Below are 18,412 nucleotides of genomic sequence, written 5' to 3'. Positions count from 1 at the left end.
AACAACTTCAAGTGCGAGAGGACTGTACCATGTGTGACACATGCAGCGGGGGGAACATGAGCTCACCTGCCTAGCTCGTCAATGGTGTTCAGGCGAGGGGTCCACAGCAACACCCCCCGCCCCTTACATGGAGGGACGAACCATTAGTATTCCCATTACGTCATCTCTGTTAAAAACCTAATATCAATTGATTATTAGGCTGTACGATACTGCAAATGTTGGGATTATTCCAATACCGAGTAAATGTAGGGGTAGCATTGCCAATACCGATGCTTTTTACTTGACATTTTTCAACATTATGGATTTTATGATTTTGCCATAAATGTGTTAGTCACACAGGGCAAATATTTTAGGCCCACAAACATATACTTTTTTTTTTAATCAACAAACTATTTTTTAAAGACTTAAACAATATATAAATTGGCCATTCGACAGAATATATGCCATTTGTGTCCCCAGGAAATACAATGTATCATTGATTGAAATATACAAGTAAATGTAAAACATATTTGATCTGATTGCATATTTAATCAATACAATTTAAAATGTTGATTTGAACTTTTTCTAAACTACACTGGAAAAATAATGTAGTTGGTAAATACTTGTATAGCACTTTTCTACCTTCAAAGTACTCAAAACGTTTTGACGCTTGACCCAGCTTCCCTAAACTAGACTTTTTTTAATGAAATACAATACCTCAAATACTTCAGAATTTGTTCCTGTGTTCTTTTCAAGAATTTGGTGCATTTGTGAAAATTATGTACAGAGCAAAGTATAGACTGCTACCCACAAATATACAACCATTTGTCTCAATTAAAGAGGAAAAATATAACCTAAGAGGAAAATATAGCCTAAAACATTAATGCGCACGTACAACACTTAAGACCTTTATCATATCAGTATGTAGGCTAACATTATGAAATGATTTAAGAAAATAAGTCAAACAATGGACTAATATGATCCACTTTAAGAGGCTATTCAAGCTAAAAGTGTTTACAAAGTAGAACAAGAATTCTACTAGATGTTATGTTCCTCACCTCATCATAACTGACAGAACTATTTATTCAAAATAACTGTTGCAATTAGAATGCATTGATGTATATTGTGTATATTATATCTACAAAATGCTAAAAAACAGGGTGTGAACATATGTGTTGGTGATTGATATGATGCGAAGAGGAGTAGGATTGAATAAGCTTTGCTTCTTCCTATTCCTTTTCATAATGTATCATCAATTTGTAATGTTACTATATACATGTTGGAAAATAACTTAAAAAAACAAAACAAAAAAACAAACACACTCCTTATCCTAACTATAAGGTACTTTAAATTGATTTTATTATAAAAACAAAAGACAAAAAACAAACGTTGTATTCCTGTGTTTTCAATCAGTACACAAACACAAAAAATGTAGGATACAGTAATTCACAAGACACATGGTCAACAGGAAGTTGGAAAATTCAGATCCTCTGCAGGGCCCTGGAGAGATTAAAAGTATAAATTCACCTATAATCTATTTTGTCTATTTGTATTGTATTGTATTGCTATTTAATTCACTATAAATGTTTTATCTTTTTAAATTCATGTTTTGTACTATATAGTGTTTGTGAATGTAACTCTTGGTTAAGTATTTTCCTGCAAAGGATCAATAAAGTATCTAACTATATCGTGGTACCTCAACTTAAAAGTGGCCCAATTACTGTTCTACGATAGGAGCTGTCTCTCCACTATTGTTATGCTAAGTTGCAGGCAAAAAATTGAGTTACAAGCATCACTGCAATTAGTTGGTGTAGCTAATGTCGAAGTGAACCCCGTAATATCAGCACAACATATCCTTCTTACTCGCTAGCATTGGCTTAGAGCTAAAGATGGACATAACTTTGTTTTCCAACCATGATAAGGAAAAAAGTGAGTGTGAAGGACACTGCTCAGAAGAAGAAGCAGATATGGTTCATTGAATTAAAAAAATAAATCCTAAAACACATGACTGAAGAAGGTAAGGTAGTTGTGCGTCCTCTTCTACTGATGACTAATTGCTATCATGGGAAATGACTGCAAGATTCATTTTCAGGTACAAGAAATACAAAAAAAGAACTTGATAGTAAAATGTGGTCATCCAGACGCCATGGGTCCTATAACAGTGCAACATTAAGTACATTGCACGTTTATACTGGAAAAAAGCAACATGTCCGAAAAGGAGTAGAAAGAAGCATAGCTTTTTTGAGCTAATATGTATACCCCTTCTCCAAATCTCAGCAATTACTGATATACTCTGTCCACTTCATGTGTTTAATTTATGTGGTTAGCATTTTAACCGGTAAACATAATGTGTAATAGTAGAGTTAATAACAAATAAGTGCATGATTTAATTACATTTAAGTAGATTATATCCCAATTTCCTCTTGATAAATGAATGTTGATGACGTCACCACTAAAAGTGGAGCTTTTTCTTTCCATTAGTGACTTGTTGCACATGAAAGACAAGCACATAGGCAGTTATTGGTGTCAATAATAACCCAAATCCATTCTAGTGTATCGGCGTGTTGCCGTAAAGCCCCGACGTGTCGCACATTCCTGTTTTCCTTGACAAATTCAGGTTAAAAATGGCAAAAGTTGGTGCTCATTTTGCAGTCTCATTAATGTCTGCATGTGGGTGGATAGAGAGGGGGTTGGGGTACTAGGCAGCTCCCTCCTGCTGACAAGAAAGCTAACCAGGTCAGCGCTTTAATTTGAGCACCAGCCTATGGAGAACCACTGGGGATACAATTAGTAACTGCAGCGGAATTATCAGCAAGATTGTTGCATTAGTGCATTCCTTTACTGTCACACGTTACAGTGCTATTGTTGTTTCATCACCAGCTTGTTATGTAATTGGACTTGCAGCACTTTTCAATGCCTTGCCGACATTTCTGGCGAGTTGCAAACCAGGGCTGAAGCAAATGAAACGCTCAAGTGCAGACTAGTGGTTTGGATGCTGCATGATGCTCCATGTCACTATACAGTTGAATAACACAAGCAGTGCAAACAGGGCACTCATATAATTGGAACAGGTTTGGAGAGATTCCAGTATTCCTGCTAAATTAAGTAGAAAAGTAGCCATGTTGCATGTAAACTGACTTGATGGAAATGAAAGTGTCACTCGACATTTTCTTGGTAAAAGATGTGAAGAAGTTTGTGATCATGACAACAACCTTTGTCTTGCCGCCCTGTCACCAGGTACTTTTCCCTCTCTGGAATGTTTTTCAACCCTTCAAGTGCTCTTTGGTAGAGGCCAAGGGGGTACTCACAGGGCTTGAGGCTTGCGACAGAGTAAAGATCGGTTAAATTAGTCCACCTCTCTGTTCAGACACTTCTTTTATTCCTTGGGTTAGTGCCTCCTTCTCTGTTTCCTCACATACATTGGTATCTCCCTGCATGCACACACAGTCTATTTGTGTCTATCTGGACTCAATGAGAATGCAGGTGCTCCAGTAAATCGACTATGGAGTACTATGTACTATGGAGGAACCACTACATATACATATACAAGGATGACATCTGCTGGATAAAGCATGAACAGTAACAGATTTGGTTTCAGTAAGTGGTTCTCAAACCTCTTTTCACTAAGTACCACCTCAGAAAAAAAACTTGGCTCTCCAAATAGCACCATAATGACAAACATTAAAATACAGTAGCGTAGTAGGCCTAAGTATTCATTAAAAACTGTGCAGAGGTTTTATTTAACAAGTATATAGGCTCCAGCACCCCCGCTACACCGAACGGGACAAGCAGTAGAAAATGGATGGATGGATGTTTAATAATTTTGGCCACTGTAACATTACACACAATGCACAAACACCATCAACAATAATACTCCATATACAGTACATATTTACAGACTTCTTTGGCATACTACTAGATGGAGCGTGGGTACCTCTATTTGAGAGTCAAAACTGGTTTAAGAGTTTTGTGGGTACATCTTAATATCATATTATGCATAACATGGATGAGATAGGCTCCAGCACCCCCCGCGACCCCGAAAGGGACAAGCGGTAGAAAATGGATGGATGATTATAAAAACACATTTTACTGTACCAAAAGATGTACTCTTTGAAATCAGAAATAATGTTTTATTGCAGTTTAAATATAATTTAATGAGCACAAGTGCACTGTGCAGTACACCTATAGCAGGCCCATTTTAGGGTATTTGGGGGCCCGAGGCAAATGGGGGACCTGGGGCCGCCAACACTTCCCCCCCAAAAAACTAAATATCTTTAACCGATTGAAGCACATCACACACACTAATTTCAGTCCTAAACATTTTTAATTATAACAAGTGTTTTTTATTACATTTATAACATACATATATCAATATGTATACCTTGTATCAAATGTGTAATTAACATAAATACAACAGAAAATTAACCCAACATGAATAAACATGAATATGTATACAAAATATAGTACACAAATATGCAAATAACATTCAAAATATTTACAATGCACACACAGACAATAATGTTGGTTTCTTAATGAGATAACTTAATAAATAAAAATGTAAAGATAATGTTTATATTTGAACATACTTCCAAGCTTGTGTTGCATCAGCCCTGGTAAGTTATGTGGACATAAGCTACTTTGATGAGGTGGATGCAGACTCAAACATGATTTATTTTATCTTGTCCTCCTCAGAAACAAGAGTGGAAGTTGATGACACTGTTGGAAAAAAAGGAATCAACTGATACATTTTGCATGCATAGAGTGCAACAAGTGAACACTTGCTAACTTAAATATTAGCATAGGGCATCGATTTTGAAAATACGACATGTCCAGAAGTGTCCCGTATGGACAGTGAGTGTGAATATGTCATATGAAATATGTTTGTATGTATAGTATCTAGGTATGTACAACCAGATTAGAGAATTACATTTCCTCATTACTGGTGTCTGAGACATCAATTTGAAGAGGAAATGGGCATAGCAATTTGAGCAAAGCATCTCGGAGGACAAAATAGTTGTATTTTAATTCATATAGTTGTAATTGCTTCAAATAAAATCTTAGCTTTTTCCAACATTTTGCACAACAAAGGGGGGGTCAGTATCTGTTTTGACCACCATTTGCCTAATGCAGTGCAACACATCTCCTTCCCATTGAGTTGATAAGGTTGTAGATTGTGGCCCGTGTAATGTTGATCCACTCCTCTTCAATGGCTGTGCGAAGTTGTGGGATTTTGGCAGGAACTGGAACACGCTATCGTACATGGCGATCCACAACATCCCAAACATGCTCAATGGGTGACATGTCCTGGCCATGCAAGAAGTGGGATGTTTTCAGCTTCACCAGGAATTGTATACAGATCCTTGCAACATGGGGGCGTGCATTGTCATGCCGCAACATGAGGTGAGGTCTCGGGTGAATGGCACAACAGTGGGTGTCAGCATCTTGTCACGGTATCTCTGTGCATTCAAAATGCCATCAATAAAAGGCACTTGCGTTTGTTGTCCATAACATATGCCTGCCCATACCATAACCCCACCCCCACCATGGGCCACTCGATTCACAACGTTGACCGCTGTCCCACACGATGCCACACACGCTGTCTGCCATCTGCTCTGAACAGTGAAAACCAAGATTCATCCGTGTAGAGAACACCTCTTCAACGTGCCAGACGCCATCGAATGTGAGCATTTTCCCACTCAAGTCGGTTACGACGACGAACTGCAGTCAGGTCGAGACCCCGATGAGGATGACAAGCATGCAGATGAGCTTCCCTGAGACGGTTTCTCACAGTTAGTGCAGCAATTATTTGGTAATGCAAACCAATTGTTGCAGCAGCTGTCCGGTTGGCAGGGCTCAGACGATCTTGGAGGTACACCTGCCGGATTTGGATGTCCTGGGTTGATGTGGTTACACCTGGTCTGCGGTTGTGAGGCCGATTGGATGTACTGTCAAATTCTCTGAAACGCCTTTGTAGATGGCTTATGGTAGAGAAATGAACATTCAATTCATGGGCAACAGCTCTGGTGGACATTCCTGCAGTCAGCATGCCAACTGCATGCTCCCTCAAAACTTGCGACATCTGTGGCATTGTGCCGTGTGATACAACTGCACATTTCAGAGTGGTCTTTGATCGTGGGCAGCCTAAGGCACACCTGTGCAATAGTCATGCTGTTTAATCAGCATCTTGATATGCCACACCTATGAGGTGGGATGGATTATCTTGGCAAAGAAGAAACTAACACTGAATTAGGAAGATTTGTGAACAATACACACACACAAACACACGCACACACACACACACACACACACACACACACACACACACACACACACACACACACACACACACACACACACACACACACACACACGCACACACACACACACGCAGACATACATACATTCACACACACATATATATATATATATACACACATTCACACACACACATATATATATATATACACACACATTCACATCTACACTCATATATATATATACACGTATGTATAAATAAATACACACATATATATCATTATATATATATGTATATCTACATATACACATTCGCATACATACACACATTAACACACATAGACACGCACATACTGTACATACATACAGACACACAGATTTCACCATATATATACATACATACAAACAGACACACATACACACATATATAAATAATTAAAAACATAAATAAGAAAAAAATGAAATAATTAAATAAATAAAACACAAGAGAGGGACTATCACAGGGCAGCTGGGCAGCTGGGCAGCACTGCCAGGGCCCCAACATTGGAGGCAAGGGGCCCTTAAGCTGGATTCTGACAGTGTCTTAGACATTATTCTGACATTTCTATTGCCTTTTCCGATCATAATATAACAAAGTTGTTGTTGCTGTTAAATTTGAATACGTGACTAGTCGTTATCATGGGGCACCCGTTCAGGTGGTGCCCCTAGGCAATTGCTTAATTTACTTACCGGGTTGCGACGGGCCTGACCTATAGATACATCAAAACATTACTGAAAATGACCTACAGTTTTAAGCCCACATAAATTTTATATTTTAACAAATCATACACAAGTTTGTATACAATTACTTTTCAGTGCATACATATTCAATGTTCTACATTTATAAGTCCATCTCAATAACATAGAGTATCTTTGAAAAGTTTATTTTTATTTTTTTAATTTTAAAAGTGAAACTATCTTAGTGTATAAAACACTAAACACAGTCAAATATTTTAAGAAAATATAATTATTGATGTATAGCTATTAACATCAATAATAATTATGTAACAAAATCCTTTAATAGATAAAGGTCAGCAAAATGGGCCCTGCGATGAGGTGGCGACTTGTCCAGGGTGTACCCTGCCTTCCGCCCGATTGTAGCTGAGATAGGCTCCAGTGTCCCCCGCAACCCAAAAGGGAATAAGCGGTAGGAAATGGATGGATGGAAGGTCAGCAAAATGTGGTTTTGTGTGATTTAAATACAACTTAATGAATACAAGTGCTCTGTGCAATATGACAAATGATCAAATAATCTAGTGTTAAGCCCAAAATTATTTTTCATTTTAATAGTTTGTTCTCACTACAGACATATTAAATGGTCTTCATTCTCATCTCAACAAATTAGAACATTTTTGAAAAGTTAATCTATTTCAGTAGTTGTGTCAAGACTTGGTCTTGGGTGTTTGCTTTTCCGGGATGCAACGGAAAGTTGGCTCGGGCGAGACGGGAATGTAAGTACATTTTTATTTAAACTACAAAAACAGGAAGTAAACAAAAGGCGCGCACAATGGCGGAGAACAAACTATGAAACCAAATACTTGCACAAAGGCAAAAACTATGAACAACAAAAAACACTAACTGTGGCAATAATAAACAAAACTTACTTGGCATGGACAAAAAGGAGCAGCGTGAACGATGGACATGAAAAAATAGCAGCAAGGGTCTTAAGGTTGTGTGGAGAGTGTGCAGAAGCATAAATGTGGAGATGTCACCAGAAAGACAATCTGAAAAACAATGAACTTAAATACTACAGACATGATTAACGAAAACAGGTGCGTGACTCAAAACGTGAAACAGGTGCGTGACGTGACAGGTGAAAACTAATGGTTGCTATGGTGACAAACAAGAGTGCACAATGAGTCCAAACGTGGAACAGGTGAAACTAATGGGTAATCATGGAAACAAGACAAGGGAGTGAAAAGCCAGAAACTAAAAAGTCCAATAACTAAATAAAACATGACTAAGACAAAAACATGATCACACAGACATGACAAGTTGCAATCAAAAAGTGAAACTAAATTATAATTATAAAAATTAATAATACAAATGATATAACAATAATCTAATACATATGGTCAGCAATATTGGTTTTATTGTAATGTATTCAATATTCTATAAAATGTAATACATACAGTACATTAACGTATTATATTATTGTATACTTGCCAACCCTCCCGGATTTTCCGGGAGACTCCCGAAATTCAGCGCCTCTCCCGAAAACCTCCCGGGACAAATTTTCTCCCGAAAATCTCCCGAAATTCAGGCGGAGCTGGAGGCCACGCCCCCTCCAGCTCCATGCGGACCTGAGTGACTGTTGACAGCCTGTTCACAAAATTGCCGTAAACAGCAATGTTGTGACACTTTTAAACAGGACAATACTGCCATCTACTGTACATGCATATGTGACCCACCCATAATGTGCCACATTTTTGTGTTGATTTATTTATTTTATTTTGTGGTTTGAATTCGTTTTTGGAGCTGTCATTCCACATTTATCAGTATTCACATTGGTCAGTAGGGGGCAGTAGGGCGTTTCTTCCCAATTGAATGCTATCACCTGCAGACCGGAAGTGTCTTGTCATTCTGATGAGAGCGACCAGTCTGTGAACAATTGAAACGTCCTGTGTGCTTTTTCCTCCTGTATAACAGGTTAGTTTTGGTGAATCAACTCACTGAATAATATCCATGTGATCTTTATAAGTTTAAGTACACATTCTGATGGTGGAGCCTAACTCTAAAGTGTTTGTGAGTTGTAGTTTGTATTTGTGAATGAATCCAGTGCACAACTGCAGTAATCAATACAAAAAGGCGACGTGAGTGCGCAATGTTTATATAGGAACTTCTGATCCTAATTCAGACTCCCAAATTAGAGCTCCTATTTTATTATTGATTTTATAATGTATATTTGTATAATGTGTGTGTTCTGAAATAGTGACAGAGAATAGAACAAGGATGGCCAATTCAACCCTTAACTCAACAATGAGTAGATGAGTGTTAAGTGTGTGTATATGTGTAAATAAATGAACACTGAAATTCAAGTATTTTTATATATAAATATATATATATATATGTAATAAAAAAATAATAAAATAAAATAAAAATAAAAATAAATATATATATATATATATATAGCTAGAATTCACTGAAAGTCAAGTATTTCTTATATATATATCTTAACCACGCCCCAACCACGCCCCCCGCCCCGACCCGACCACGCCCCCCATCCCCTACCCCCCACCTCCCGAAATCGGAGGTCTCAAGGTTGGCAAGTATGTATTATTGTCAGTGCATCTCGTGGTGTCTCGCCCTGTCTTTAAAACCTATTGACGCCTCTGGTTCAAACTTTAATCAAGGGTCTTTTATCGCACCATAGTTATGTGCATGGAGATGCAAAAATGAAAATTGCACATAACTTTCTTCAATAGCTAGCTTTATCATATTTTGTCTTTCTTCTATATTTGTCTTTCTTCTATCACTTCATCCTTGTTTCAAAATTGCTGGTGCTGTGCATAAAGGCTAAAAGTGTTACAAACATAATAATTATCACTGGCATTTCTTTTAATTCACAAATGTCCATCCATCCATTTTCTACCGCTTATTCCCTTCGGGGTCGCAATTACCAATCTAAAACTCCTATGGAAAACCACACGTTTTACATTTTTATAATCCGATTTTTTATCCCCTTTTATTTTATGTTTCTTGTTTCAGTATGTGTACATTTTTTTTTTCCATATTTGTATTTTCTTATGCCTGTTGTTCTTAGTAATGAGACCATACTTGTTAAAAAAGTTATAGTTTGTTAAATGGCAGTTAAAAAAAAAAAGGCTTAAAGGCGAGATTTGATAATGTTATGACTAGTTTTATTTTGGGATGATTTTTTAATGACTTGTTTTTCTTTCAGAACTTTATTTATTTCAACAAGAATATGATACACAGCTTCACATACAAAACAAACACCATCTTTCAAAACTGCAATACCGGTAATATGCACATATATCAGGCTTTTTACAGATATGTTAAAGTCTTTTTGTTTTTTATTGTGTAATTTTCAATTTATTGATTGCTTTTAGTATACTATTATTCTCTCAACGTTATGATTTTATTAACTTATTAATATGTTATTTATATTGAATTTTTGCATATTTTGTGTCATATATTTTGTACAATTTTTTTTAGATGGCATTAAATCTAGTTATTCTCCAGTGTGGACGCCTTAAAAGCGGCGTTTTGTTCTCAATCCTCAGTGCCATGCCATGTTTTGTTTTCATTAATAGTGCTGTGTGTGTGTGTTTGTGTTTGTCTCTGTGTGTGTGTGTGTGTGTGTTTTCTTCTCTTCTTTCTTTTTGTGTGCCAAGCACCTTTGTGTTTGCCACATTACCAGTGCTAAATACAGTTTGATTTGATAAAAATAAACACAATATTTTATAAAAATGTCCAAAATATGTACATACTGTGAAAAATAACGTCACTAGATATTTCCAACCAAGATATAAATACTACCATAAAAAGAAAGAGGAAAAAAAGGAAACACTTAAAAAATAAAACAAAACAATTATGAAATATAATATAGCTAACTTTTTTTTTTTTTTTTTTTATGTATTGAAATAGTTTTCAGAATATGGAAGGTTTTGGTGGCCTTTTTGTTTTTCTTTTCGATTTTTGTTATTTCACAATAAAACAAAACAAATATTAGTTTTGTGTGACACTAATCTGGATTTGTGGATATTAAGTTGTCCTTGTAGACATAAAAGTTTAACAGCATACTCCAAGTCTGTATGATACGGAGCCCCTAAGTAGTATGAAAATTACACTGAAGAAACATAAACATGCTTCTGAGCAAAGTGTTCCGAAATTAGTTTGCCGCTCTTCAGGTGGAACGAACTATTTTTCATGTTTGGCAGGGATGTAGCTACAACGACGTTCTTAATTTGATTAAAAACAACCTTATTATTTAACTTTCACGGCTACATTTATTTTATACTACAAATTATGAAGTCTTTCTTTTTTTTTTTACAACATGCATATTTAAATGACTGAACAAAAATAATTTAAACTTTACAAAAGTCGAGCCACCCCTGTGCTTGGGGCTCCGGTACAACATCCCCGCATCCCCCTCCACTTATTTCGCCATTACACTAACACGTTTCAAAATCAAGATTAAGACTGAACGTTGCGATTGCAGCCAAAGGTGAAATAGTTGCAGAAGACGTGTGTGAATGTAGTATCTCTGAGGCCGTATATGAGCGGGCTTAGAAATTTGGGGAAGATAATGAGGCCTACGAAGAGAGCGTAGTGAAAATTAAGCTCCATGTCGGGCTTTAAGTTCAACAGGCCGCCTGTGTAAATCATGTTGAAGAGCGTGGAGGTGAGACACAAACACAGCTGAAACATATGAAGCATCACCGTATTCCGAGCCTTGCTGGCTTCCCGAACAGTTGTGGAAGCTGACCTGACGGCAAAAATTATTGCGATGTACGTAAAGAAGATAATGACGCCCACTATCAGAAAATAAAGTATGGTAAAGATGGTGTCTATGGTGGTGTAAATCTTCAGTCGCCACACGTTGTTTCTACTGCAGTATTGGGACATGACGAAGCTGCTGTTCTCCAGCCTGACGAAGAGCAACAGCTGGACGAAGGAGTCCAAGGAGGCCATGGACCACATGACAACGATGGCGATGCGTGTTGTCCTGATGGTGACAATGTTGGCGTGCCTGAGCGGTAAACAAATGGCCACGTAGCGCTCCAGCGACATCACGGCCAGGTTCAGCGGGGACGTTTTCACAGCGATGGCCGCCAGTTGCACCACCAGCATGCAGAGGTGATTGACCATGGAGACTATGGTGATGGCAAATATGTACAGCAGCATGGCGAGCAGCAGCTGGAGGGTGTCGGTGAGGAGCAAGTGGCCGAAGAGGATGTAGCGAGAAGACTCCAGCAGGTGAGGCTTTCTCAGCAGGGTCACCAGCATGACCCCGTTGATGTAGATGAAAAGAAGACATGGCAGTATGGACAGCAGCACTTTAGCAGGTGACATTTGGAACGTCACCTGATTTACACCGGACGACGAGTTCATGACATGCATCTGTAAGACAACAAAAACACATTATTCTTATTGAGCAATCTAAAACATGATTCCACAAGGCAACAATACTTACATGTCAGCAATGTTGTCCAACTTCATGTCTTCTCATGTCTTTAAATCCTCTGTGTGGCAGCATCATCCTCCATGTCATTTAAACCAACAACCAATCAAAAGTCAGCTCCGCTTACAACATACTCTGGGGTATTCAAAATTGGAGCTGTTTAGTGCAAACAATCTCGGAATATGTGCAACTATTATACAAAATACATCTTGTTTTAAAAGCACAGAAGTTTGAATGTACATCTGGTGAACATTAAACATAAATGCTCAAATATGGATGTTTTGATCACAAATGTACATGGGTCACTCCACCGAATCGGTGCAATTTGAGTCCCCAGGAAAGATATGTAAATACTGTACACAATTAAATTAACTAAATATTTATTTACCTAAGCAAAGTGTAAACACATACTTAATAAACACATTTCAAAAGATTTATTTAGGCATCTTTAATTGAACATAGGAAAAAATATAATTTATTTTCAGCCTCCACCTTTCTAAAATTAGACTTTACTGTGAAATATAATGATGTTTCTCTCACATTTGGGTTACTCCTTATTCAATGTATAAATCAATACCTCAATTTACGAGCTTAATTGGTACTGTGACAAAGCTCTTAACTCGAAACACTTTTATATTAAATTAATGTTGAATTGAAATTAATTGAAACCCATTTAATTGGAGTTTGCCTCCCAAACAGCTGAATTTTAACATGTCACATGCCTTCTAAAACTAAACATTTCCTACTGGTTTAATGGATACAATGAAACACAAATAAGCATATAAAGTCAATATGTTTTCCACTCTACTGGTACTTTGATATACCTGCTTGCTTGTATTCCATCTCATTTGTATTTCGTTTGGGAGTCCTAATCAAGACGGCTTTCTACAAACCCCGTTTCCATATGATTTGGGAAATTGTATTAGATGTGAATATAAACGGAATACAATTATTTGCTAATCCTTTTCAACCCATATTCAATTGAATGCACTACAAAGACAATATATTTGATGTTCAAACTCATAAACTTTTTTTTTTTTTGCAAATAATAATTAACTTAGAATATCATGGCTGCAACACGTGCCAAAGTAGTTGGGAAAGGGCATGTTCACCACTGTGTTACATGGCCTTTCCTTTTAACAACACTCAGTAAACATTTGGAAAATGAGGAGACACATTTTTTAAGCTTCTCAGGTGCAATTCTTTCCCATTCTTGCTTGATGTACAGCTTAAGTTGTTCAACAGTCCGGGGGTCTCCGTTGTGGTATTTTAGGCTTCATAATGCGCCACACATTTTCAATGGGAGACAGGTCTGGACTACAGGCAGGCCAGTCTAGTACCCGCACTCTTTTACTATGAAGCCACATTGATGTAACACGTGGCTTGGCATTGTCTTGCTGAAATAAGCAGGGGCGTCCATGGTAACGTTGCTTGGATGGCAACATATGTTGCTCCAAAACCTGTATGTAACCTTTCAGCATTAATGGCGCCTTCACAGATGTGTAAGTTACCCATGTCTTGGGCACTAATACCCCCCCCTAATACCATCACAAATGCTGGCTTTTCAACTTTGCGCCTATAACAATCCAGATGGTTCTTTTCCACTTTGGTCCGGAGGACACAACGTCCACAGTTTCCAAAAACAATTTGAAATGTGGACTCGTCAGACCACAGAACGCTTTTCCACTTTGTATCAGTCCATCTTAGATGAGCTCAGGCCCAGCGAAGCCGACGCCGTTTCTGGGTGTTGTTGATAAGCGGTTTTCGCCTTGCATAGGAGAGTTTTAACTTGCACTTACAGATGTAGCGACCAACTGTAGTTACTGACAGTGGGTTTCTGAAGTGTTCTTGAGCCCATGTGGTGATATCCTTTACACACTGATGTCGCTTGTTGATGCAGCACAGCCTGAGGGATCGAAGGTCACGGGTTTAGCTGCTTACGTGCAGTGATTTCTCCAGATTCTCTGAACCCTTTGATGATATTACAGACCGTAGATGGTGAAATCCCTAAATTCTTTGCAATAGCTGGTTGAGAAAGCTTTTTCTTAAACTGTTCAACAATTTGCTCACGCATTTGTTGACAAAGTGGTGACCCTCGCCCCATCCTTGTTTGTGAATGACTGAGCATTTCATGGAATCTACTTTTATACCCAATCATGGCACCCACCTGTTTCCAATTTGCCTGTTCACCTGTGGGATGTTCCAAATAAGTGTTTGATGAGCATCCCTCAACTTTATCAGTATTTATTGCCTCATTTCCCAACTTCTTTGGCATCAAATTCTAAAGTTAATGATTATTTACAAAAAAAAAAAATGTATCAGTTTGAACATCAAATATGTTGTCTTTGTAGCATATTCAACTGAATATGCGTTGAAAATGATTTGCAAATCATTGTATTCCGTTTATATTTACATCTAACACAATTTCCCAACTCATATGGAAACGAGGTTTGTACATTTTCTTAGCTACCTTTTTAAATAAATAATAAATAAATGATAAATGGGTTGTACTTGTATAGCGCTTTTCTACCTTCAAGGTACTCAAAGCGCTTTGACACTACTTCCACATTTACCCATTCACACACACATTCACACACTGATGGAGGGAGCTGCCATGCAAGGCGCTAACCAGCACCCATCAGGAGCAAGGGTGAAGTGTCTTGCTCAGGACACAACGGACATGACGAGGTTGGTACTAGGTGGGGATTGAACCAGGGACCCTCGGGTTGCGCACAGCCACTCTCCCACTATTTATTTTGTTTCTACCATCAATGCACTTCAAAATGTTATGTTCTTTTAATTTGTGAAACAAATAAACAGTCTTTTCATTACAACTCTTGCCAAGTTTTTATTAAATAGTATCTGCTTCCGGGTTATATCCAGAGCGCTGAGACTGGCACTTGCGCGATACGAAGGGTGCCTTCTGGCTGCACACACCCACTCGAGAGATCGTTTTTTTAATTGCATAATCCAAGTGTGTTAGTCCGACTTTTCAAAAACCGAAGACAATCTGATTAAGGTGTTTCCATGGTTTGTAGGATGCTAATTTAGAGCCAAACTATTTGAAAAATCGGACTGATTTATTGCATGGACATGTACTGACTGATAAACTCAAATTGCTTCGCCAAGTTGGCGACACGCTTCGTCAGGGTTTCTAATGATTTCTTTCTTTAATTCAATAAATATTATCCACTTGTTGTCATCACTATTCTTCACACTCCCTTCCTTTCATGAAAAACAAAGTAATGTCCATCTCTAGCTATAAGCTAATGCTAGCGAGTAAGTCCAGATGTTTGGTCCGATCTTACGGGGTTCACTGTGACATTTGCTACACCAACTCATGGTGGGGATGCTTGTAACACATATTTGAGAGTGCCAATTGGCCGGTAGACAGCTCTTATCTCAGAACACAATTATGTTGGGGCACTCTTATGTTGAGGTGCCACTATGATATTATTATTTATTTACCCAGGAAAGTCTCATTGAGATTAAAAATGTCTTTGACAAGGCAGTCCTGCCACACACATTCATACACCAGTGTGAGTGGCAATGAGAGAATGGTGGTGAAGTGTATTGTCCATCAGTGATGAGGATGGCAGAAAGTGGGTCTCACACGGGGCGCCATTAACGCTACAACTGCCACTGATTGAAAAGGTGCTGACCAAGAAAAAAAACCCTGTTAGTCTTGACTGAAATGTGCAACTGCCCATACACACAACACGCTCTATCCAGCAAGTTCTGTCAAACTAATTATGACATGCTGCCTAAGAGAATCTTAATGAATCAAGCTAACTTATGCACACAGTCATATCTATACATCCCATAATTATTCCAACATTTGAAATAAATCATAAGTTAATATTACATTCAGTATGCCCTTGATGAGCATGACTTCTGAAGACAACTGTACATACTAATGAGGCCATCTGCTGGATAATGTATTAATTTGTACACGTTTAGTTTGTGTGAGTGTCACTGCATTCCTAATATCACTTAAACATTTGATAAATATCATAGAACTGTTATGTATTCATACTAAAGGCAACACAAAACAAAAGCACAGCTACTGTAACGTCTCCATGGGTAGTGATATATATTGGCTCTCAATATGTACATCATACAACGCAAACTATGATGCAGTTTAAGAAACTTCAAACTCAAAGTGTTTACAAAGTATGAGGAGGAAGAATCTTGAACCTTATTAAAAAATTAGCTAAGTTTACTCTTCTCATTACGTAAATCACAACTTAAAAACAACTATGTATTCATGAAACTTTTATTTGTTTGTGCTACAAATTTAGCACAGGAAGTGAATAATCAAACGTGTCAGCAACTGCTATGAATTGGAAAAGGAGTAGGATTAAATAAGATCTGCTTCTTCGGACATGTAATGAGAAACTGAAAATATGTAATGTACGATATTGTAACTGTGTTCTAAATAAAACCAAAACCATAACCTAACCATGCATCATAAACGCAGAGTCAAAACTATTTTCTACATGGTTTCTGAATTGGCAAAATATTGTGGTGGTTTAATTTATTAAACACACATATTAGTGTACAGAACATATGGGTTGTACTTGTATAGCGCTTTTCTACCTTCAAGGTACTCAAAGCGCTTTGACACTACTTCCACATTTACCCATTCACACACATTCACACACTGATGGAGGGAGCTGCCATGCAAGGCGCTAACCAGCACCCATCAGGAGCAAGGGTGAAGTGTCTTGCTCAAGACACAACGGACATGACGAGGTTGGTACTAGGTGGGGATTGAACCAGGGACCCTCGGGTCGCGCACGGCCACTCTTCCACTGCGCCACGCCGTCCCATAGTCAGATCTACAGAGAGACGACCAGTTATCTTAAAGCTGAGCATAAAATCATTCATGCCAAATTTTCAGTTAATGTGTTTTTTTTAATGTAGGGGGAATGAGGTATTTCCTTCTAGCTGGTAATGATACAATAATAAGGTATTCAATTGAAAACCTAAAAAATTGTTTCTTTTGACAAATATTTCTATGTTTACACTTAAAACAATGTATTTTCCTTTTTTAATCTATTCAAAAATATGTTGTGTATTTGTTCATATTTAATTACTGTATGTTGTTTATTTTAAAACATTATACAAATCAAATCAATATTTAGACTCCTTCAATACAAACATATCGTATATCATATCATATAGTGCGTTTGCCTCACAATAAGAAGGTCCTGAGTTCGATCCCAGGGTTCGGGGTCTTTCTGTGTGGAGTTTGCATCTTGTCCCCGTGCCTGCGTGGGTTCTCTCCGGGTACTCCGGCTTTCTCCCACCTCCAAAGACATGCACCTGGGATTAAGTAGATTGTCAAAACTAAAATGGCCGTAGTGCGTGAATGTGAGTGTGAATGTTGTCTATCTTTGTTGGCTCTGCGACATGTCCAGGGTGTACCCCGCCTTCCCCCTGAGTGCAGTTGGGATATGCTCCAGCACCCCTGCAACCCCGAAATGGCCAAGCGGTAGAAAATGGATGGATGGATGGATGGATCATAGAAGGTGCCAGGATCCTTGAGAATATTGCAACAATATTGAGTTATGCCAGAATTGTTTTCCAAATATAAAAAAACCCTACTAAATATATAATTAAATTTTTTTTCATGAATTTAAATATACATATTTAATGTATCAACACCTAAATCACAATAACTTAATATTTTACCAATTTCTTGAGTTATTTCCAGCGAAAATCTACCCATTTTTTGGCTAATATTATATTGCAAAATAAACCCAAGATTGTGTGTTCCCTGTGCTGGCAACACCATTTTTTAAGAATCTTGGCTCATTGTCTAAAATACACAAATAATTTAAATAAACTGGTGTAAAAAAGTAGTCTTGCACAGGTGGGGGTGGAAAGGAAAGTCAGATAAAAAATATCAATTAATAATGAACAGCTTTATACAAAATCACTGTTTATTCCAAAACATGGGGCCAGTTTTTGATACAATTTAAAAAAAAA

The 18,412-nt window shown here is 37.7% G+C and overlaps 1 protein-coding gene across 1 annotated transcript; it reads right to left on the bottom strand.

Moving 5' to 3' along the window:
• Window positions 1–11,430: 11,430 nt before the first annotated feature.
• On the bottom strand, window positions 11,431–12,357 carry LOC133607067 (odorant receptor 131-2-like). The gene has a single exon (XM_061961526.1). It carries the CDS (start codon window positions 12,355–12,357, stop codon window positions 11,431–11,433), a length of 927 nt encoding a protein of 308 aa, XP_061817510.1.
• Window positions 12,358–18,412: the final 6,055 nt, after the last annotated feature.

The sequence above is a fragment of the Nerophis lumbriciformis genome, linkage group LG09, assembly GCF_033978685.3.
Source record: "Nerophis lumbriciformis linkage group LG09, RoL_Nlum_v2.1, whole genome shotgun sequence".
Taxonomy (NCBI): domain Eukaryota; kingdom Metazoa; phylum Chordata; class Actinopteri; order Syngnathiformes; family Syngnathidae; genus Nerophis; species Nerophis lumbriciformis.
This window is presented reverse-complemented; position numbering and strand designations above follow the sequence as displayed.